At 39.7% G+C, this 24382-nt stretch overlaps 1 protein-coding gene across 1 annotated transcript; it reads right to left on the bottom strand.

The window, feature by feature from the left end:
• Nucleotides 1–161: 161 nt before the first annotated feature.
• LOC104361519 (butyrophilin subfamily 2 member A1-like) lies at nucleotides 162–23633 on the bottom strand. Its single transcript, XM_042790479.1, is given in 11 exon segments — nucleotides 162–355; nucleotides 890–1091; nucleotides 12142–12638; nucleotides 13778–13804; nucleotides 13929–13949; nucleotides 14724–14750; nucleotides 15696–15722; nucleotides 21065–21091; nucleotides 21785–21883; nucleotides 22437–22709; nucleotides 23582–23633. Coding segments are annotated over 11 exon segments (1446 nt in total).
• Between the last annotated feature and the right edge of the window lie 749 nt (nucleotides 23634–24382).

Genomic DNA, 24382 nt, shown 5'->3' with positions numbered 1-24382 from the left:
TGACCTGTCACTTCCAGTTTAACGACCACCTGATCATGCCATTTCCCCGCTGTTACACTGCAAATGTATTTCCCTTTGTCAGGGACCTGGACATTCTTCAGTCTTAGGGACAAGTTGCCTGTGCTCCACTGGCTGAGGAAGAGCTCTGTGCCTCCCCAGCTTCATTCCTCTAGCCAGCTATCTTTGACTGCTTCATTATAGGAGATCTCCTTCAGTGACTTGAAAGGCTGTAGGGCGACCCACTGAACTGTGATGCTCCTGGGAAAACCAGAGAGTGACAACTGGCAAGGCAGAATGACATCTTCCCCAATGAGGCTGATGATTGGGTTGTTTGGAGGAAGGATGTGGAATTGGCCTGTGTGAAGACAGCAACATTTAAAGGAACTGTTCAAGAAAGCAGGAGAGGGCATCTGTGTCATTCTGCCTGGGGAGAGGACATTCTTCTCTAAGTGACCTCCAACAGCTGGAGGTTTCTGGGCTGCAGACCTTAGAGATGTCTGAGTTTGACAAAATAGGGACAATGAGTGGGCTCACAAAATGGACTTGAGGCACGTCTATACTGTGCAGTGGAGCTAAGTGCAGAAACACTGAGCGTGATCCACTGAGCAATTCAGTGAGACAAGGCTGATCAGACCGAACAGTTCAGTAGTGAGTAGAAGGTGAATGCATCAATGACATGTAAACCTGCTCTGCAAATCAGCCTTTGTGGATGCCTTGTAGGCACTGAGTTGCTGAAGATGTTTGTATCCCAGAGCAGTACAAAATGAATTCATTTTTCTAAGTTCTTCTCCTAGCAGTTCTGCTGTTGTTTGCTTTATGTCTGGTCCTTCAAGGGTCCCACACTCACACAAGACACAGCTCACATGAGCTCAGAAAATATTCTACTGACCTGTCACATCCAGTTCCACCACAGTTTCATCATGCCAGCTTTCAGAGTTCAGGCTGCAGATGTATTCTCCTTTGGCAGTGTACGTGACATTTTTCAGCACTAGAGACAAGTTCCCACGATTTAGTTCAATGGAGGACAGTTCTGTTCGACCCTTATACCTCCCATCACTTATTTCTGATTTGATTCGCCCATTACAGAAAACCTTGTGGATTAATTCGGAAGAGTGAAACAACTTCCACTGCACTACAAAATTTCCAGTAAAATTAGTAAAGAACAGGCAGGGCAAGAGAACATCTCTTCCAATGACTCCAATAACAGGAGATCTCAAAGGCAAGCTTCTGTATGGAGCTGTCAAGACACAAAGGAAATGTATTTATACACTTAGAAGATGAGGATTCAGTGGAAAGACAGAGATAAGCACTTCTATGGCACATATCAAGACCAGGGTGGTAGTCTCCAGCTCCTGAAGAAATCTGCATCCCATACAACACATAAAGTGGCCTTTATCTATAGGCAACTGAAATCACTCTTAGCTGTCCTCTGAACAGCACTTGAGGCTGAGAGAGAAAGGTGTTTTTAAGATGTGATTGTGTTTATCACTGTCCTACTGTTTGATTGGTAAATTAAGTGGTGTTGTTAGTGGTGTTTAAATTAAATTGATGTTCTTCCCCAGTCGAGTCTGTCTTTTGCCCATGAACATAATGAGTGAGTCATCCCTCCCTCTCTCTACCTCGTTCCCTAGGCCTTTTGTTGTATTTTCTCCTCACCATCCCTGAAGGGGAAGGAGTGAGTGAGCAGCTGCATGGTACTCCATTGCTCTCTGGGCTCAAACCACTCGGATCATAGCTTAGCTGCCCAAACTTCCTGCCTAGAATATTCTCTTTACTATATTTGTTTGATTGATTTTTAAAATCTGGTTGTATTTCACATGGGCACTCAGCCTACTGGCTGAAATAGTGTTCCAGTCAACCCATTTTCCCATCTCTGTTGGTATGAAAGGAAGCATTTTGAAAGATAACAGGTCTTTCTGGAATTCACCTTATCATGACATGGAGAGACTACTTACTTGCAATCAATGATACCCAGGCACTGACCTGTCACATCGAGTTCTATGTAGGTCTCCCTGTACCAATTGGAATAGGCAACCTTGCAGGTGTATTTCCCTTTGTCAGAGACTTGGATGTTTCTAAGCTTCAAGGATAGGTTTCCCCTCCTTACTTGGGATTTGAAAAATGCTGTTCTACCCTCATAGCTCTTCCCTTGCCTTTCCACCTCACTTCTTCCATTGAAAGAACTAATTTCTATTATCTTCAGAGCTCTAACAAGCATCCATTGGACAGTGAGGCTGACAGGGATGCTAGGGGCAGAGATGTAGCAAGGCAGGATGGCATCTTCTCCAACAGCTTGGATGACAACATTGTTAGGGGAATGGACTGTAAATTGACCTGAGAAAAACAGATATGTATATATTATGAGTTAGTGCTGACTCAGTGTAGGAACTAGTTTCAAAAGAGAAGCATTTTTTAACACAGCTTCCACTATTTCTGAAGTGAACACCTTAGACAAGGGGCCAGAGCATGTACTTTGTGATATATCCAGGATAGCAGCACATGAACTGTTCACCAGTTAGTTGCATACACCTAAGTGAGATTTAACTCCAAATTCAGACACGTGAGCTTGGGTCTCTGTATGCAAGGGGCTGCATATGCACTGGGAACTAGAAGAGATTTCCTAAACTTAGGCATTTGGTATCACTGGAGGCATCCTTGTGGAACCACAAGATCTACATGGAGCTAAAGGAGATTCAGCAGAAATGGGAGACCTTTCAAAGATCTACATGGAGACCAGACTGATACTTTATACTGATATCTTAAGCAGCACCAGATACCTATCCTTGGATAACTAAGACCCTAAACGTCTACAATAATGTGATGTGAAGGGATCTTTATTGACAGGATCTCCAATGACATACTCCTATGAGGAGCGGCTGAGGACACTGGGTTTGTCTAGTTTGGAGAAAAAGAGGCTGAGGGGTGACCTCTCTACTGCTTCCTGAAGCGGGGAAGTGGAGAGGGAGGTGCTGAACTCTTCTCCCTGGTAATATGAAATTCAACATGGTCTGTGTTTATGAGCATTGGACACCTCCCGTTTGGAGGGTGCCCATGTGTGCACAACTCCTACATAGACTAAAAGTCAGATTTGGGGCTTTTTGCTTTGATTTGGTTTTGTCTGGGAATAAAGGTATCTCTCTCCTGGTAATTTCATGAGAAATAAGTAACAAATCTGTAGATGTATGTGTATAAAACTGTACAAATATTTCCATATGGATGCCTTACATAGTCCAGAGCATCTCAGTCACGTGGAGGCAGAAGTGTCCTCAGGCAAATGAATCCTGCACTTAGGCAGAGATTTAGCTCAAAGATAAAGATCCCTACCTGTAGGTGCTTATATGCAAATGTCTCCATCTGAACTAATTGTTCTGGTTAAGTTAAAACTATAAACACTGGAGATCTGGAGTACAATTCAATAGCTGTACCACAGAAGCCACCTGCCATTTGAGATGCCTGAGGGAATGTGAGCTATCCATAGGGAACCAGCAATAGAACATGTGGAATACCCTTGGCCTTATGAAAAGACAGCTGGAGGACAGTTATGATCTCCTGAGATGTCTGAGGTGGCTCTAGATAACACCAATAGGAACTAAATCACTTCTCTTTTTACCATAAGGGACCATACTGAGGGGAGTGAGGGAGCTTAGATACCTTAGGTGCTTACTTGACTCAATCTAGTGGTATTCAGTACAATTTGAGCTAGTCTAGGGCATGCTTCCTTTCAGAGGACTCCCAAAGGTCTTCCTCAGGGCCTGGGCTGTATATGCTTGTCCTCTGGTGACCCATTAAATTTTCTAGACTTTCTCAAAAAAGAAATAGAAGTTTCTAGGTAGGTACCTTTATCAAGTCTGCTTAATCAATGCAAGTACTTCAAGTGACACATCTCACCCTATGGTAAGAAATATGGAATATGGAATATAGTAGAATATTGTATATGTCTTCCATATAGACTTCATCAATAAACCTACTTCTGAGCATAATGAGGCAGGTAACTTCCCATACAGTAAGGTATGTTTTCCAGAATTTTTAAGTCTACAATTTTTGCTGTCTGTATATATGTATATCAATCTATATACATACTAAATTTAAAAATATCCATGTAGATTATTTGATTTTTATAATGCTATGGCATAAATTCTGCTTACCACTAGCCTTATGAAGTATTTGCTGTATAATCAGGATTTGTATCGTTGTCTGCCACATGATGAAGAAAGGCATTGCTCAGAAATGGGATAAATTCAGACTCTCCAGAGAACTGTATAACAGCCAGACAAAGACCTCAGGGGACTTTCTTAAATGAAAAGCAGAAGGTGCAAGCAGGAAGTTTAGATATTATCTTATCTTATTACAGAGAACACAAAGGTAACTTCTGAAAAGGGTTGTCTGAACTGTTACAACACTGGAGACCAGAAACAAGCTATGCCTGTACAGGACTAGACGCTATGTATAGCAGAGCTAACTTCCAGTCAGAGACCATTAATGCCACTTAAACCACCTAAATACCTTGGCATATGAACCCATTCAGTGATTTAAATTACATGCAAACCAATCTTGATGTTGCACCTTTTCTCCTAAAGTCTTGTCTTTTTGAAGATCTTTACATTCATTTGCTTTTATCTAATGCCCACTGGGGACACTCACAAATAATTTTCCAGGGAGAGAAGGATGGAAGAATGGAAATTATTTGTTCAAAGTACAATGACATTAACTCAGGACACAGTTTTATGGAATAGGATGCTAAAAAATAGCTCAGCTCTTTCAGACATGTTATACGCATGATATACTCACACCAATTCCTAGGTTTATTGAGCTTTCTCAGGAGTCTGTTTTTCCATTTTAGAGAGTTCATTTAAGACTAGCAGACCAAGCATGCATGAGCTAAAGAAAAGGAGGTTATAAGATCATCAGTTTCTCAAATATGCATAAATACTCACATCATGATGAAAAAAAGAAACAGGGGAATGAATATCACGGAGAGCTTTTATCTTAGAAGTATTTAAATGGTTATTTATGGCATTCAAACTACAAAACAGCAGTGAAGCAGCAAGAATAAAATAGCATACGCATTCATAAAACTTACATTCCCTAAATTACTGGCATATATAAAAAAAGAGAACAAAAAAAAAGCCCAAACCCAAACAATTATTTCAGATGCCCTGTGTCTTTTGAACCAGAAAATTGTTTATTCCCCTCTCAAAGCTGTTACATCTTGCTGGTTTGTGTTTACCACAGCAAACATGCAGAGAAAACAAGTTGGCCTCATGGCTACAAGCCAGAATAAGCTGGAGAGTTTTAGTAGCTCAGGAACTATAAAGTTTTTATGCACTGATAGGGGTCAGAAAGCAATGAAACCACTTTTGCATGGTACAGACCTTCAGGAAATAGGTTCTGTGAAGACCTAGGGTGGATTTCACCAGGCCCGTTTTAGACAAATGTGATGAATAATATCATTTCTGTACTTTTTTCTTAACATTCACTGTAAAACAAAAACAAAATTACTCCCCATCATTGTACATGTCTAAGAATAGGGAAGATGGATCCTCCATCCCTGGTCCCTGGTGGGCACTGGTGTCAAGAAACAACTTGTGGTTTAGCTTCTTTCCAGAGTTCTAGGAAGTCTAAACTCAGCTCTGATTCCCTGATGATGATGAGCAGACAACTTCTCCAAAACCAAAAACGCCTTGTGGGCATTGCAAAGCCTTGCCAGGGATTTTTCTGTACACCAGCTCTGCTGTTATAGCAGCTTTCAAGACAAAACATCTCTGCAGCTCACAACTGGGTTCATATTTCTCTCCATAGCCTACAGTCTCCAGCCATACTGATTATCAAGTCTCACTTAAAAATCTTCAGGCAGGAAAGTTAAATTTAGAGCTTGTAGCATGCATGAGGTGGATCTTGCTATTTCTAGAGATTGATACTGATACATCAATGTAGTGGAGATGAATTTTCACATCTTACTCTTGCATTATAGAGAACATTTTCCCTTTTCCAAAAACAAAGAATTCATTCTGTAAGCATGTTTGTTTTTTTTAATGGTCAATATTATTGATGAAACAGAAGCAATTCAACTCAGGTCAGTATGTTAAATAGGCATAATGCCACCAGTGTTCCCAACAAGCAAATGTACATAGCTATGACTTTTGAATGTTTAAAGACAACCATTAATACCAAACACACACTTAGCTAGAGAAAAAACCTAATATTTTGCTTTTGTACCCAAGGTGTGGCCTTTTGAGAGAAGACAACATCTCTTTCTATGTGCTATACACTCTAAACAGGTTCAAGGCAACACTGACATAGCAGAACAAAGGAAGGAAATTTCCCCTTGTCCTTTTTCAGAGAAGACAAAATCATAAACTTGTCATACCTGCAGAACAGAGATCTTTTCATCTCTTGCTAAAAATACTGTCAACTTTATTTTAATAGCTTGAAGGTAGTTTCTTACCTGGAGAGCCGGAAAGAAAACAACCATCACAATCTTTCCTTGGGTTTGGGATAACTGGACTTCTGTACTGAGAAACAGATTGAGATTATTGCTATTTGCTTTTATACCTTGCACAGTCGTAGAGTCGTTTATTAACCAGGAACTTGGGTAAACACATATTACCCCAATAAAAGCAATACCTTTGTTGTCACAACTATGACACAGGGCTCTGTTCATCCCAGTTGCAACCTTAAGTTACAAGGTAACACAATTGCAGTACCTCAAGAGATGGATTAATTTACTGCATGAATATGTGGCTTCAACCAGAATAAACAATACAATGTTTTGTATGAAAAGCATGTTATGAAAGGCAAGCACAAAAATATGACTTTGAATTTGTTGGCTGTAGGGGGAACTGAACTTCATCTCCCCTGTCCAAGGTGTATGTCTTGAGTGTTGAGCTACTGTCTAACTAAAAGTATATCATCCACTCACTCCCATCTTTTTGATGACTTTCAAGTAGCAGAAGGAACTTTTCTTGGTTTGTTGAAACAAAGGGCAAAGGACACTGATAAAGGAGGACAGATTTTATATCCCCTTCTTTCCATGCTGAAGCTATGAGCCTTATTTCCCCAGGCCCCTGCCTTTATCACATACTGTGAAGTGTTGTGTGGAAGAGCTAGTTGTCTTATTTCCATCTGTAGCTGATGGAGAAAGAAAGGTGTCTCCAAAGTGTGATTCATCCCAGCAGGCTCAACAGGGAATCCCTGACTCAATTTGAACACAAGGAAGAAGTGTATGGCAAGTGGAGAATCATCAAGCAAACCAGGAGGAATGAAGAAGTATAGTCTTAGCTTGCACAGATGGAATTAGAAAGGTCAAAACTCACCTGAAGTTAAAACTGGTGAAGAAAAAGGTACTTTGGCAGCAAAAGGAAGACTCGGAAAAGTGTAGGATCACTGCCAAAAGAGACCGGGAAATTTTCAGGCCCTAAGAAGACCTCTTCCCCAGGTCTGAAACAATCTATTTCAGACTGTGGTGTGAACCTTGTCAAAGGCTGACCGTGCTGGGTACTTTTAAATCCAGGTGCATTCTACCCACTGGATTACTTCCATCTGCATGTTCATTGACAGCTTCAGGGAAATCCAGGCAGCACAAAGAAGTAGGATTTCCCTTTACAGGTGCTGAGCAACTCTAACAGATTTTGTCTGTCCTTGTGCCAAGAGCTCTTGCTTTCAAAACAGCCTCTATAACCTTATCGAGGTAAGAGATGACTGTATTTTTCATATCCCATCCAGAGCCTTATTTGTAAACAGAAATTATACAGACAGATTACCAATCCTCCAGTGCATGGTCATTAAGCAAATACTTGGATGGCAGTTCTGCAGTTTCCTTCGGGACTTTTGTGTGACACCATGTAATTCAAGTGGCTTACTGATATCTTATTTGCCCCAGTCCATTCCCAGCTGCTGGAATGTTCACTAAGGTCTTGAACATCCTCTGCAAGATTATCTTGATATTACTGCTTTTTTTGGATCTCAATTTTTAAATAGATATTTGACCTAAAAGGCTTTCCTCTTATTCTGGTTTTCCATTTCATTTATGCTGATCTTTTCTGTGTGAATTGCTCTAAATTTTCCTAATGAATCAGGGACTTTTTTTAGACAAGGATTCTTTCTGAGTTGAGGCACACACTTTACTAGAGCTTCCAAAGTAACAGATCTCTTAGGGTTTCTGGGCAGCTTGTGGGGTCCTTTCTTTCTACCCTGTACCTTTAATGTTTTGGTTTTTTTTTTTTTGCTTTTTGGTTTTTTTTTTTTTTTTTTTTTTCAAGATATATGACTCACTTTTACACAGTTCCTTTCCTTCAAATGGAGTATCTGTGTGCTGAACTTACCTGACTTGATTTTCAACTACAATGTCAAATCTAATTGCTTTGTGGACACAACTTCAGAGCAACTCATGGAGTGGTACTTCTCCAATTAGGTCCTGTTCATCAGGCATCTGCAGTCTCATTCTTTTTTTGTGGTGGATTCTTGTAATATCTATACTGACTCCAGTGACAGGGTAAACGCTTCACTCAAATAGAGACAGCATCAAAGACAGTTGCTAAAGGATCATAATCCAAAGCTGAATTTCCCTCTAAATGGCCTTCCAGGGTGAGTTGCTCTCTCTGCCCTTTGAGCTAGGTTGCTAAGAAGTGATCTCAATAAATTATTTTGAGCTTTTCCATCTCCACCTCTCAGATCCATGTGCTCTATATGAAAAATAAGATCATTCAATTAACAGTGCTTTCTGCCTATAAGAACAGGTTTGCGAATCAGTTTTTAACTGGAAGATTTTTAGAGAAAATTTGCTATGGGTGTAGGTAATTGACTTGCAGTCTATCCCCGATTTGTCCACAGAAATTTACTTTTATAAGAAAAAAGAAAGGAAACTGGGTTTCATGAATTAAGAAAACAAACACAGAAAAAAATAAAGATTGCTCTTTTTTTTAAAAATACTTTTAATCATCATTGAAATTCTTAGATTTTTCTCCAACATCACCTTTGCAGGAAGAAAAAGTTTCAGAGAAATTAAGTCAGATTGCAATTGAGAGACTGGATACACAAACAAATTAGAAGCTCATAGTGAAAGTTAATGAGCACCTTTTACTCACAGGCCTGGGTTTCAAGTGTCTGTGACTGAAGGTAAAAATCAAGCTTCCTTTCTCTCTAAAAATACTCATCTAAGTTTAAACTAGCTGTCTGCAGTCCATAATTTTATAAGTGCTCTCTCATTCCCAACTTGCATCCTTTGGCTGTAACAATCATGGAAAGGTGCCAATCCACAGCAAAAGTACATTGAGAAAAGAGATGATTTTTCAGCTGCTTCCATGGTGGAGAACTGACCTCAAGAAACTCTGGCCCCCAAAAGGATGAGGAGGATCACAGGGCTAGCAAGCAGAACTTAAGTGATCCTTTTAATCTGATTCCTGGAAAACTGATGGATGATTACCCAGCCTGACATGCTGGAAATATCCCTGGAAACACTCTCAGTGTCCTATCTCAGAAGACTTCAGAAAAGCAAAGCATCTCCCAGATCTGCAACAATGCAGGTACTCTATGCACATGGTCTCAGTGATGACTTCCTGTCCCCAGCCATCGTCTTCCTTCTGTTACATCAATTCTCATGGCCGGGCTAAATCCAGACCTTTGTATCCTGGCATGTACCACCACACTTTTACAGCCCCATTTCCAAAACTATGTCCTTGTACCATTACCTTGCATCTGCAACCTACCTTACCTCCAATAATCTTGTCCTTTCATCCTTTCTTAATGAACATACAGTTCTCTTAATAAACACACATTTTTCTTGCCCAGTGGCAGTTCTATATGAAAGGCAGAACACTTCAAGTCATCGGGATTAAGAGAGGGAATATTACCACTTTAAATGAGCCATTATGGATGATGTCATGTCTTGAAAGAATCCAGTATTTATTCTAAATTCATAGAGTATAAGAAGGTGGCAATATACATCTAGTACTGCAAAACACAACACTCCTCAAAGTCAGGTTAGAAGATAACACATTCACAGGTTGGTCCTCTCCCTTTGTTTTAATGTAACTCCCCCATTTCACAGTTCATAATTTTTCAAGGCACTGGTCACTTTGAGTAACTGACACATCTTATGGCACTGAATCAGTGCCCTGATTGTTCTTTCAGTTATTCAAGAAATTTTTACTCATGAGAGTTTTAAATTCAGCTAAAATGGTGAGATTCGGGTAACTTAATTTCTAATGGTATCTTCAGCTCACCCTGAATTATAGGGGATGTTCAGCTTGTGAACTAAGTCACTTAATTCTAGGCTGGCAAGGTTTTGGTACTGGGGGGGCTACAGGGGTGGCTTCTGTGAGATGATGCCAGAAGCTGACCTCATGTCAGACACAGGCAGTGTCAGCTGGCTCCAAGATGGTCCTGCAGCTGGCCAAAGCTGGGCTAATCAGCAGCACTGGTATCACCTGTGTAATAACATAATTAAGAAATGTTAAAAAAAAAAAAAAAAAAGTGCTGAGCAACAGCAGCTGGGAATGTGAGAAAAATATCAGAAACAATGCTGACGACACCAAGGTCAGTGGAGAAGGAGGGGGAGAAGGTGCTCCAGGTGCCAGAGCAGGTTCTACTGCAGCCCATAGTGAAGACCATGGTGAAGCCTGGTGTCCCCCCTGCAGCCCATGGAGGTCCATGGTGAAGCAGGTGGATGCACCTGAAAGAGGCCGTGACCTCATGGAGAGCCTCTGCCAGAGCAGGCTCCTGACAGGACCTGTGGCCCTGTGGAGAGGGACCCACATTGGAGCAAGTCTTCTGGCAGGACCTGTGGCCCCACGGGAGACAGGCGCTGGAGCAGTCTATTCTGAAGGACTGCACCCTGTGGAAAGGACCCATTCTGGAGCAGTTCGCAAAGAACTGCAGCCCGTGGGAAGGACCCACAATGGAGAAGTCTATGAAGAACTGTCTTCCATGGAAGAGACCCCATGCTGGAACAGAGGAAGAGTGTGAGGAGGAAGGAGCGGCAGAGACAGTGCGTTATGAACTGATCACAACCCCCATTCCCTGTCGCCCTGCACTGCTTGAGGGTGAGGATGTAGAGAAGGCAGGAGTGAATTTGAGCCCAGGAAGAAGGGAGGGGTGGAGGGAAGGTGCTTTAAGATTTGGTTTTATTTCTCATTATCCTACTCTGATTTGACTGGCAATAAATTAAATTATTTTCCCCAAGTCAAGTCTGTTTTTCCTGTGATGGTAACTGGTGAGTGATCTCCCTGTCCTTATCTCGACCCATGAACCTTTTGTCATATTTTCTCCCCCTGTCCAGCCGAGGAGGGAGAGTGATAGAGCAGTTTGGTGGGCATCCAGTGGCCAGTCAAGGTCAGGTCCCCACACTACCTATATGTGAGCAGGAGTTTTATGCTCCAGTTATGGACAGTAGAGAACAGGATGTTGTTCACTTGCCTGAAGAGAGCTATTGCCACTTGATATGCCATGTCACATCTTCCCTTGTCTTCAACTGCTGCTTCAGGAGGGTGTGAGAATCCCACAAATCCCATGCTTTGATAGCTCTGTAGGAGCTGAAATTACATTAGGCTTCCACATTTGGGCAGCTCTTGACTCCATTCCTTAAGTCAAACTAACTTAACCAATTGCTCACATATAAGCAATTGTTCCTGAGTTTTATCACATCCAGTATGTGATTTGTGGATTTCATCCTTACCACTTAACATGTCTTATAAGCAGACCTCCAAAAAGACCATGTGCATTTCATAGTTCACAATTTGATTGCTATCAATAGTTCTCTGACTTTGTATAAAATTTGAAATTTGCATTGATATTCTTCTTGGTAAACTGTTCTAATGGGTTTATTAGTCAAAAATGAATACACAACAAATGCAACAAAAACAGAAATAAATCCATGTTTCTTTAGTCCAGGTAAAATGAAATAAAATTGCAATATTTGACAGTTCTGTATTTTTACAAAATTAGTTCTTAGTACGAGATGAATCCTTAAGAAGTACTTCAGAAAGTATTTATTTCTTGACCATGGTTTTAAAAGCAGATATTGCTTTTTTCCCCTTACTCTCTGATTTCATATCCTCAGTGATTCACTATATTATTACTTTATTAATCTCCTCCTGGCCATGTGGAAGGCTGTCACAGAGAGGGTAATGTGTTTTGAATGCATACAGGGCGTACACCCTACCATTTGCCATCAGAGCCTGGACTGAAGAATGGGTACAGATTCCCAGAAAACACACTTTTTTGTGGTAGAGGTAGAGACTCGAGAAGGCACTTTTCTTCAACATCAAAAAATGAAAGCATGTCAAGTTCCTGATCCAGGAAAACACCTACCACACTGCAGGGTTTGTAATATTTTACAGCCTTCCCACCAGTTAAGCTGTATTTTCCTTTAGAAAAATGTAGACTGAATAAATTCTCCTTTAGGAAGGTATTCATCATGCTGCTTCTCAGTGCATTCCTATTTCCCTCACACACTACACCCAGCTCCCACTCTGACTTGTCCCCCACCTCCACCTCCCAGTAATGTTTCTTTTCTGAAAATCCTTCAGTAGCTACCACCACCACTTTACTCAGGATCTCTTCCTGGGTGGTGGACATGACTCTGTTTTTCTCCTTAATGGTGAGTCTGGGATGTTTGCAGTTCTCATCCAGAGTGATATTAACTTGAGAAAAAGAGAAAAAGAAAGTAAAAATTACAAAGCACTAAGTTATTTCTGATTTTCAGGATAATAAACAATAACCTGAAAGTGTCCTGGTTTATACTGGCATAAAGTTAATGTTTCTTCTTAGTAACTGGAAAAATGCTGTGTTTTGGATTCAGTATGGGGTTTGGTATAAGAATGCTGATAACACACTGATGTTTTCAGTTGCTGCTGAGGTTTCAAAGACTCTCCAACTCCCCAAGTCCTGCCCATGTGCAGGTGCACAAGAAGTGGAGAGGGAGCACGGCCAGAGCACCGGACCCAAATTAGCCAATGAAATATTTCATATCATGTAATGTCATGCTCACTGTATAGAGGAGGGGTGGCCGGGAAGGGGCTCTCTCTTGCTTCCAGGATTGCGACTGCGGGATCTTGGTAGTTCAGGATCGCTAGCTGGGACCGGGTTGGGTATCAGTCAGCAGGTGGTGAGCAACTGCATTGTGCATTGCCTGTTTATACCTTCTATTATTTTATTACCATTATTAAACTGTTTTTATCTCAACCTGCGAGTCTCCCTTTGCCCTTCCAATCTCTTCCCCCATTCCCAGATGGGGGAGGGTGGGTGAATGGCTGAGTGGCATTTGGCTGCTGACCAGGTTCAAACCACAACAGAAAGGAAGTGAATAAAGGAGAGAAATGATAAAATAAAAAAACCCCAACTAAATACCTGAGAAATATAGAGTGTGTTTTTGTCAGACAAAAACTCAATAGCAGAAATATATCCAGCAGGACATGCCTGTTCTCCAGCTTCACTGTGACTTTATTAATTCATCTTTACTCTGACTGAGGGGATCCAGACTCTCTGGTCAGACCCACCTGGAAGCCTGATTATTTGAAATAAAACACACAACTGAATCTCTCAAAGCCATATAACATGTGAAAAAGGTCCTATCTGGTATAGAAATGATTCACCACAACTCATGACACCAAGAACTGTGTAGATGGGAGATGCCTAAGAAAACCTGAGTGCCTGTTTCAACCAATGTGCTGTGAGATTTCCCCAAATTCTGACAGCTTGCAAGTTTTTCATAATATGAGGGATAGACTCTGGCATGTGCATGAAACAACATGAGGTTAATGGCAGGAGAGACTTGGCTTACCTGCTTTGCTATGAGCTCTCCTGAACTCTGCAAGAAAAGAAATGAATGATTAATTAAAATTACAACAGAATGTTAATATACCTAATTTTAGTACAGTATGGGATTGGAGGGGCATAGATTTGATAAAATTCGATTTCAGTTTTCAACTCACCCAGTTCATTCTGGATTTTTTCTGAAATAGACAGAAAACTATATTATCCTCATGCATGGCAAGGCTCTTCTGTAGGGTATCTGTGCTAATAAGAGTATTTCTAATACTATGTTACTTACTTATGTATGACCTGGTCTAGGACTCAGGAAAGGATGTTAGCTTAATTTTGGAGGGCTAGAGGTGATCTAAACCCATGCTATTCACCTGGGCTCTGTGCAGAGTCAGGAGAAAGAGAATGGTGCATCAGAAAGTGTTTCTTTTCTGTTTCAACCATCTATCTGAAACTACTCTTGGATGCCTTCAACTCTCAATGAGGTGAGCCAAGAATACTGCCTTAGCCTCAATGCCCAAAATTTAGATAACTGCTTAGGTGAGCTGAATCACCTGTAGGTAGATACAGGAGCTGTGGCCATGCTTCCAGTCCCCGTCAGGTGATAAACAGAAGTTTCACATGGCCAAGAGTCAAAATGCACATAAAAGTACTTTGTTTTCTTGTTTTTAAAAATACCAGTTTGTTAGTAGGAAAGGAAATCTGTTTTCTACTCATCTATAGCAAAAGTGAAATCTATAAAGGATTGAAATGATGTCCCCTTGTTATTGAAATAGACATTCTGGAGTCCAAGACTCTATCAGAAAAACACTTTTATTTTTTAGGGGCAGCTAAGCCTCAGTGTGGAAGAGAATGCAGTTCTTCAACAGCCCTTGAATGGCAGTACAGTTCAGTTCCAAAATGATGTTTCTAATCACAAATAATTTAAATATTTTTAGGGACCAGAGTTAACTGCATATCCTTACCAATTTTGACCATCATATCCTTATTTTCTAAAAAGAAACAAAATTAAATTAAAAGTTAGCACACTTATAGCAGGCAAATTATGGTACACTCACTATGCATTTTGGAATATATAGGTTATCTGTATATATAGTATGAATTTGTTTATTAATCTGTTATATATCTGGTTTTATATATACATTATTATATATAAGATTAATCTGTTTAACTTTGTAGAATAATAGACATGCATTATACAAGTTTTCTCTGGTATTAAATAATGTGTTGCACAAATATTCCGTAACACAAGACATTGCATAATAAATAAAGGAAAATATCAGAAACAATCAGGGAGTGATCAAGAACAAATAGCTCCCAAGGATAGTTACAGTTCATAGGGCATCATAAAAGAAGGCAAGCTTGAGATTATATCTGTCTCTTGTACACAAATAAAACCCAATGTTATCCTGTTTATAGTTCTTAGCTTCACCTGGGGACACAGCTTGTCACAGTCCCTTTTTGAGAATTCTTTTATTCTCAATGTTCAACATGAATTGTGCTGTTTTTTTCCCCATTATATTATTTTTAGTGCTGTGATCAGATGTGTTAGTCATTATTTTGTTCTGAGATGCAATAAATGAAATGTTCCACTTTATTTTCTAGCAGTGGAAAAATAATTTTATCTATAAATAGAGAGATATATAAATATCTACCTATACTCTCTACGTATAGATATATAGATATCTACCTATAGATAAAAAGAGAGATACTGAGTGGACTCACACATAACACAAATTTTCAATTATCTTTTTGATTAGAATAGGGGAATTAATCTTTGCAAATGTGGAGTTCTGAGAGTATTTTCCATCTTTAGTGTTAAAAACTGTGTAAAATACCACTGTATTATTAGAACAGTCAACTGCAAAGCATCTTTCAGGGTCTGGTTAAAAGAACAGTTTGTGGTACCAAATGCAGAGTAGAAAAAAAAAAATTACCGTTCTGAAAGCTCTCCTCCTCCTTTTCTGAAAAACAAAGCAACAAACCAAAAAATAGCAGAGCATATTATATTTTTCAGAACAAAAATTCAAAAAATGTGACTGAGAATTTCAGTGTTAAAGAATGTGTTCATTTAGGGAGCTGAGGCTTGGCATTAAGTTTAGAATATAATTTTAAAACTGTTGGGTGATAAATTGTCCTCTGAAGATACCCATCCTCCTCTATTTACTGTAGAAGAACTCTAGATGATTAGCTTAGAGTAGATATGTAAAATACACTGGCTAAAACCAAGTGACATTGAAGATAATAATACCAGATATCTCATTTAATTGAAAACTCTAGCCTTAGAATAGGACATTTTCAATATGGGCCTTCTTTCATGCTACAATAACGTCTGCAAGTATACAGGATCCTTCTAACCAAAGGATACACAAAACCAATATAACAAAGAAGTCAAAATATGCTCTTACCCAGTTCCTTCTTGAGTTGATCTATCTCTGAAAGAGATTATGTTTAAATATTAGAATATAATTTATTTTTTTTTCTTTTTAAACACAAATATATTGCATTTTCTATCTGTTCTACTGTGTTCTGTATCGCAAGAACTAACATAAAATTAAATGATCTGAGCTTCATAAAAATGGCCAAATGTTCCCCAGCTATAAGGCAGACAGAGCTATAGGCTTTGTTATGCTGTTACCTTTCCTTAAGGTGGGAACAAAAAGACTGGTCAAGAAATTCACCTCAGTAAAATTAAGTGTTTGAGATGACTGAACCAAGGGGAAAAAACTGAACTAATACTTTAATGAGGGTGCGATTGGATGGCATTAGCAAAATCATCTGCACGTGGTTCTTATTACTTATATTTAAACAACTGAACCATGTCCAGATAATCTTAAACTTGTCTTTATAAAAGCTATAATTAGTGTTTCTCCATGGTACCATAAGGACTACTAAAAATTTAAAAAAATATTTATTGGGTTTGCTACATTTCTGGCACACTTTTCCTACCTAGCTCACTTGTTCTTTACAGTAAAAGCATTCTCCTTATTCTGCTTTTCTACAATGCAGTCCTAACCAGACTTTATAAAAAGATCAGAAAAATATTTTTTTATTTTTCAGACTCTAGAGCTTAATTGTTTCTCTTATTACAGACTGACATTCAACATTAACCATTGATCCCAAATTAAGAACACATTAACTTACCCAAATAAACCAATAGAACAATTTGTAAGCTCAAATACTGAGCAAAAAATATCAGCCATAGATCAAACTTCTCCATGGAATAGTCCTCTTCTTTACAGTAAGAATTGACTAACTTTAAATGGTCAATATAAAAGGTATTGCAATGATTACTTTAAATTTTATTTTACAAAAGCAAAACAGTCTCTAATATTTCCTGAGGTCAACTTTTATCTTGTCCTAAAGGGCCAGACAGATCTATAGATAGAAATCACTGAAAAAAAGCTGCTACGCTTACCTTTCTGAATTTCATTTACTGCATTTTCTGTGAACAGAGAAATATTTTTTATATCCTGAGAAAAATTCTTCAAGCACTTAACATCCTGTTTTAAAGACTATACAGAAGTGATTAAGCCGAAACAATTTGTATAGAATCACAGAATCATGGAAAAGACTTTTAAGACCATCAGGTCGAAGCATTAACCTAGCACTGCCAAGTCCACCACTAAACCATGTCTCTAAGCATCACATCTATACATCTTTTAAATACCTCCAGGGATGGTGATTCAGCCACTTCCCTGGGCAGCCTGCTCCAATGCTGGACAACACTGTCAATGAAAAATTTTTTCCTAATATCCAATCTAAACCTCCTCTGGTGCAACCTGAGGCTTCTCATCCTGTCATGTGTTACCTGGGAAAGGGGCCAACCCCCACCTTGCTACAACCTCCTTTCAGGTAGTTGTAGAAAGTGATAGGGTCTCCTGTAAGCTTCCTTTTCTCCAGGGTAAACAACCCCAGTCCCCTTGGCCAGCCCTTGTAAGACTTGGGCTCTAGACCTTTCACCAACTTTGTTGCCCTTCGGACAAACTCCACCACCCCAGTGTCTTTCTTGTAGTGAGGGGCCCAAAACCAAACACAGTATTCAAGGTGCAGCCTCACCAGTGCTGAGTACAGGAGGACAATCCCTGCCCTAGACCTACTGGCCACATTATTTCTGTTACAATCCAGGATATTATTGGCCTAAATATATTCATATATATTATTTGCCTATATGTATATATAACATTGTATATATAGTTTTAAGTATGTATGTCTGTAAATGTATATATATATACACATCAATTATTGGTTTTATTTGAATACTAGGTAACTAAACTTCAAAAGGAAATTATTTTTTTACACACTCAGTTCAAACTAGTACAGTACAGGCATCGTTCAAAATAAAAATAAAAATCTTGTTTCCTCATGTTAAACCAATTTGTTGCAACAATTGAAACAAAAATATTAGAGATCAAGCACAAAACACATTGTGACGTACAGCCTTGTTTTCTTTGATGTCTCAAAATCACAACCATTCAGGGACCAGCAGCTAAGATCAGACTCACAGAAGAGTTGAGGTTGGAAGGGACCTCTGGAGATCCATCTATTCCTGCTTACACAGGGTTGGCCAATTGTGTCCAGTTGTGTTTTTAATGTCTCCAAGGATGGAGACTCTGAAACCTCTCAAGGGCAACCTGTGCCAGTATTCAAACATCTTCACAGTAAAATGACATTTTTCTGTTCTATGATAATTTAGTGTAAACTCAGTTTTACTTCACAAATCATACTGACACCATGTGATGGGTTGCAAAATTCTGTGAAATGGATGAGAAATGTTTCAGGAATAACTGGATGATATTTTTAATACAAGTCTCCATGGGTTTGTCCCCACATCTCTTTTTTTTTTTTTTTTTTTTTTTTAATTCCAAAACATTTTTGTTTGCATGTGTCCTGGGTTAAGTGAGTGGTGGAGTTTTTTGGTGGCAGGGGAGGAGGCTATCGGGGTGGCCCCCTGTGAGAAGCTTCTCAAAGCTCCCCCAGCTCCACGTCAGCTCCACGTCAGCTCCACTTCTGTTTGGGAAATTGAGCCAATCGGCTGCGCCTCTGCGATAACGTATTTAAGAAGGGACGTGGTGACGTGCAGTCGGACTTGTGAGGAGGAGTTGCTGCAGCTGCGTGAACACCAAGGTCAGTGGAGGAGCGGAGGAAGAAAGGAGGGGGGAGGTGTGCCGGAGCAGAGACCCCCCTGTATCCTGTGGGGAGACAGCAGGGCGGCGCCCCCCTGCCACCCACGAAGATCTACGGTGGAGCAGACACTGATTTATGGCCTGTGGCTCCTGCTCAGATGATCAAGGTTCTGTGCCCAAAGAAGGCCGGGGTCTCATGGGAAAAGGTAGCCCCGCTGCTGTAATTCAGCACTGGGAGGATTGCAGCATGCAGGGGAGTCCCACGCCGGAGCAGCTCGAGAAGGGCTGCAGCCGTGGGAGGGAATCCAGTCGGAGGAAGTTAGTGACCCATGACGGAGCAGTGTGGGGAACGCTGCGGCCCATGGGAGGAATTCAAGTCAGAGAAAGTTTGTGGAGGACTGTCTCCTGTGAGAGGGGGACCACGATGGAGCAGGAGGAACAAGTTTTGGACACTCCCCTCACTGAACATGAAGGAAGTGGCAGCACTGCCTGCACCCCCCATTCCCTGCCCCTGCACCCCTGGGGGAGGAGGTAGAGATATCGGGAGCAGAGCTGAGCCCGGGAAGAAGGGAGGGGTGGGGGGAAGGTGTTCTCAAGATGTGGCAATGCTTCTCACTGTCCTACTCTGTTATGTGTTGTTAGTGTCTGTAATAAATGTATGGTTTTTTTTCTTCCCCTAGCGAGTCTGCCTTTTGCTTGTGATCATAAAAGGGGGATTTTCCCCCATCCCAGTCCTATCTTGAACCCCAAGCCTGGCTCTCTGTCCCTTCTCATTGCCAGAGGGGAAGGGAGAGAGAGCTGCTGCATTGTGGTTGGCTGCCAATCAGGCCTAAACCACGACAGCATGAAAATTTCCGAGTTTAGTTCCTGGGCAGAAGTTCACTCCCTCAATTATGGCAACGATGTATTTTCTTTCCTTTAGAGTTACTATCAGTATAAATCAGCCACTAGATAGATCTGCTTTTCTTCTGTAAGTCAGAAGTCTAAAAAAAAAAAAACAAAACCCAAACAACCCAAAACGACCTCATCCTGAGGATAAAACTGTAAAACTGTTCAGAAAATGATATAAATATTCAGAAAAACAAACAGGTTTTCATTTTAAAAATTACAGTAACTTCTTAGCATGTGGTATTTTTCAAGCAGAATATGTTGGATTCTCCAGAAGTTTACACAGGCTGTCTTTAGCTCAGGAAGCTTATTACTTTTTAATTGTTTCTGTAGTCACTAGAGAATAAAAAAACTCCATCTACAATTCAGAATAAACTGAGTTCCTCCTCTGAATTGCATCCTGAATTCCTTCAGTGTTGGTGAGAGATGAAAATAAAGGCTATCTAAAAGAAGCTATATAGTTTTCTCTTTTTCCTAAGATTTTTTTTTTTTTTAATAAAAAATAAAACAAATTTTAAAAATCTGGAAAAAATATTTTATAAGTCCTTCCAGTTTTCACATGAAACAAAATTTTATATTGAGCATTTTGCATATACTGAAAGGTAGAGTCAGTCTTGGCAGGTATAAACCGGTCTGTGGACATGCCTTTCAGACAGGCACGCAGCCACTTCTATGCGCTGCTCAATCATGTCCACATGGCAGCTTTAACCACACTCCAACATCATTTTTGAGGTGTCCAAGGAGCCTTTCTATCATGTTTTCACATAAGGGCACTAGATAATGCTCAGCTTCTTTAAGGAGACTGAACATGACAACTTGGAGAACTGTCAAAAGGTCATTTTTTCTGGAAATGGTAAATTTTTGTATAGACAGTGGGTCAGGGGAAAGAAAACCTGTCAAGGTTTTTGCACAGTAGGTGACCCATACCAAAAGCTTTTTACCACTTCTTTCAACACTTGCAGGCATAAAAGCCTCAGCTAAGTGGGACACAAGAATTTCTTCATTTCTCATCAGGAACAGGAATCAGTAGTGGGACAATCTTTCTGTGCTGGTTGTACATAAGGTGACTTACTCCCCAAAGACACCTCAGCTGGAGCCTACAGGTAGATGGGGACAACCAAAGTCCCAATCATTTGAAGTGTCTGTCTTAAGACAACCTTAGGAATACAACTAATTAACCCCATGGTTTATACCACTGGCCAGAAATTCTACTGTTGCACATATCTTTCAAGATGTTCATGATGAAATATAGTATTAATATGACTTTAAAATATGGGATTAATATGACTTACTTTCACGAGTAATTGTCTTCTTGTTCTCTGAGAGAGAGAGAGAGAAGAGAAAGGCAGGGAGAAGGAAAATGTTATCTTACTTTCTTCTTGCTTGTAGGTTTTCAAATGAAACTTTCCATATTTCATGGTGGTCATGTTTGGTAAGGAAGAAACTTATTTTCAAAATATCTTGGTTTGCATATACTTACATCTTCCATTAAAATAATGAGAAATCATTTAGAATTTAATGAATAAAACTAATGATGATAAGAGCAGAAAAAATGCAAACTTGCCAGGCTGTCATGGCAACAGATTTGTGTTGTAGAACTGTCTTAATTAGAACATAGTTTATACAACAATAAAATAACTCATGACTTGCAAATAAATTAAGCCAGTGGATATATTTTGGCACACTAACATTTCAGTTATTCACAAGAATTGCTTTATTTCAATAATGAGATTAAGTTGCAACAATGATTTCACTATAGTAGTATGTCAACTCAGAGTGGCAAATGTGATTGTAAGGGTTTATCCTCCAAGATGTTGGAGTAGTTAGGAGATGATGGAAAATGAATATGCAAGGAAACCAAAAATACAGTAAAAAGCCATGGCTGAAGAATCACAATGGTGATTGTTCATACTCTTGTGTCCTCCTCCCCATATAATTCTGAACATGGTAATGTTGTCTTTTAACTGGATTGTAATTGTATTCATCACTTTAGCATTAACAATGGAACTTACTTCTGAGTTTATAAATTGCAGAGATAACCAGGAATATGCTCAAGATCAGGATCACGACAAAAGCTGTCAGCCAAGGGGAGGTGGCAGGAAAGAAGACATCTGAAAATTATTTCAGATGATCAGTTATAACTTTCCTTGAACTATCAACCTTATACTTTCATTATGTCCCTAAAGTGAAACAAAACAAATTTGGATCTAAATTTCATTTCTAGACACCTGTAGGAGCAGTTCACTGGGACTTTTACATCCCTACTTTACAAAGTACCATCAGTGATTTGTGTAAAACACTGCACTAGATGTTATAACAATAGAAACAGAAGCAGAAGAAAACAAGAGAGAAAGATGGAACAGCATCCCCCATCCTTGCAAGTGAGAACAGGCAGCACCTAATAATAACAAGATTTCATTTCCCCCAGATGACATCACATCCATGGAAGGGTGGTTTATTATTAATATTTTGACAACGTTTGGGAATTGCCCATGGAATCTAATGGTGGTTCAGTGCAAAGATCAAAAACATCACAGAATAAAACTTCCGTGAAAACTGATTGTTCTATTCCATGAGAAATTTGAGTTCCTGGAGCCATCTGCCTTGCATGCACCAGCTCACTATTTTTCCTCCCAGGACACAAGGACACAAGCTCATACTCACCTGCAATGACAACTGAAGATTCTGTTGATGTTTTCAGTAGTTTATCAATTATTTTGCAGGACACAGAGTTTCCAGATCCTGGTTTTAGAATGATGGAGCTGCTGGCATCAACAGTGTTGGTGCCAGTGGTGAGAGGAGTCCCAGTGACATTGTCTCCTCTACCATCTGTCCACAACACCTGGACTTCAGCAAACAACCTCTCAGAGAAACATTTGAGTCGAATACCATCATCCTCATAACCATCCAAGACAAGCAATGGATCATGGCCACCACCTACAGAAGCAATCGACAAACGGGTGAGCAGTGCTCAGCAATCACAGTGGTTTTAAAGGCTAAGGGGGAAGAAGTCTGTGACAATTTTTGCATCTATGATGCCCGCTTTCCCCACTGAAGTTGAAGCCCTTATCTTATGACATTAGTACATCCTCCCACAGCTCTGATCAGTAGCAGCAGCTGCAAATTTGAGGATAAAGAAAAGCACAGACGCATTTGAAACACAAGTTGTTAAAAGCCATCCCCATTTCAAATTATGGGCATCCAACATATTATGCAAGTCAAAATTACCTTACCATTTCCCTTCGTACTGTTGACAACATTACGTTATCTGTGGATGTTCATCTCATCAAATTTTATCCATCTAAAAGTTATGTATATCTCACTGAGACAATCATCTTGTGGAGAAACTGCATTCCCTACAGAGCGATCCATTCCCTGGGAAGATGGGAATCTGAGTTAAATGAGCCTCGTTATGCTCTGAGAGGGCCCATCGTCTACTGTCTGTACAAATACCTTGGACAAACAGCTCTCAGATGCTCAATTTTAATGCCTACCATTAAGCACACCGAATTCCAGAACATAAAACTATGTTCATATAAAATCCAAAGAAATCATCTAAATCTTGACCTCCTTCAGTGGAGAAGAAAGTCACAGGGACATCAGTTCAAATCTATTCATAGTCTTTGAGATGGATTTAGTACAGAGCAACATTAATACATTATAGAGCAAAATTACCTGCTATGAGATGGTGTGTAGATAGCAATACCAAGATGAAGGTGACTGCTGTCAGCTGAACCCAGAGCCCCATACCTATGTGGAAGACAGAAGTCTGTGTTTGAACGCAAAATAAATGACATGGGGTCCTGTACAGTTGAGATACATCATATCCAGGTTCACTTCAGTGTCTTGTTGCCTGGTCATGTGCACTACCCACACATTTAGCTGTACCCCAAATGAATATGGGGACTGATTCAGCAGCCAGAGAAGTGCTGTGATTCTTCTTATGGTCCATATGGAGACAGTCCAATACTGATAATAGTCATTGGTTATGAAGCGAGCAATTCCTGAACTGCACAGACATGCGTCTCATTGTTAGCACCAATAACAGGATTTGAGATGGCTCCTTGGAGATACAAAAGCCCAGGACATAAATTCTGCCTTAAAATATTGAAAATAAGAACACATTGGTGTTTTCTAAATGAAATATTTCACTTTGGAAATACCATAACCATTTTTTTCCTCAAATATTTTTAATGAAATTTTCTAAATTAACCAGGATTTTAAAGCAGAAATTTTCAAAATTTATATAACCAAACCCATTCTTTCTCCCTCTCTCACTCCATGTATAGATATAAGACCGTATATAAATATATACTGTGGTATAATAAATATAACTCAAATAGAGAAAAAAAAAAAAAAAGAAGGAACATCTTCATTGGGCTTGCCCTAATGAAACATAATAAGCTATGCTCTAAAGTATACCGCATGTCCATGTAGGTCATGGATTTGCTTCTCTCCTCCCTACCACACACTTTTTTGCAATACAAAATGGAACTCCTCATTAGTTATGGCCCATTCAAACTTCCCTAAAGTTTCTCAGAGTTTTCACTGGTCATAATAACTAAGGCAACTAATAATTTCTCAACACATACTTTTACAGAAGAGGAAAA

Source organism: Tyto alba, unplaced genomic scaffold, assembly GCF_018691265.1.
Source record: "Tyto alba isolate M040663 unplaced genomic scaffold, T.alba_DEE_v4.0 Super-Scaffold_17, whole genome shotgun sequence".
NCBI lineage: Eukaryota > Metazoa > Chordata > Aves > Strigiformes > Tytonidae > Tyto > Tyto alba.
Note: the sequence above shows the minus strand (reverse complement) of the source record. Positions and strands in the feature narration are given on the sequence as shown.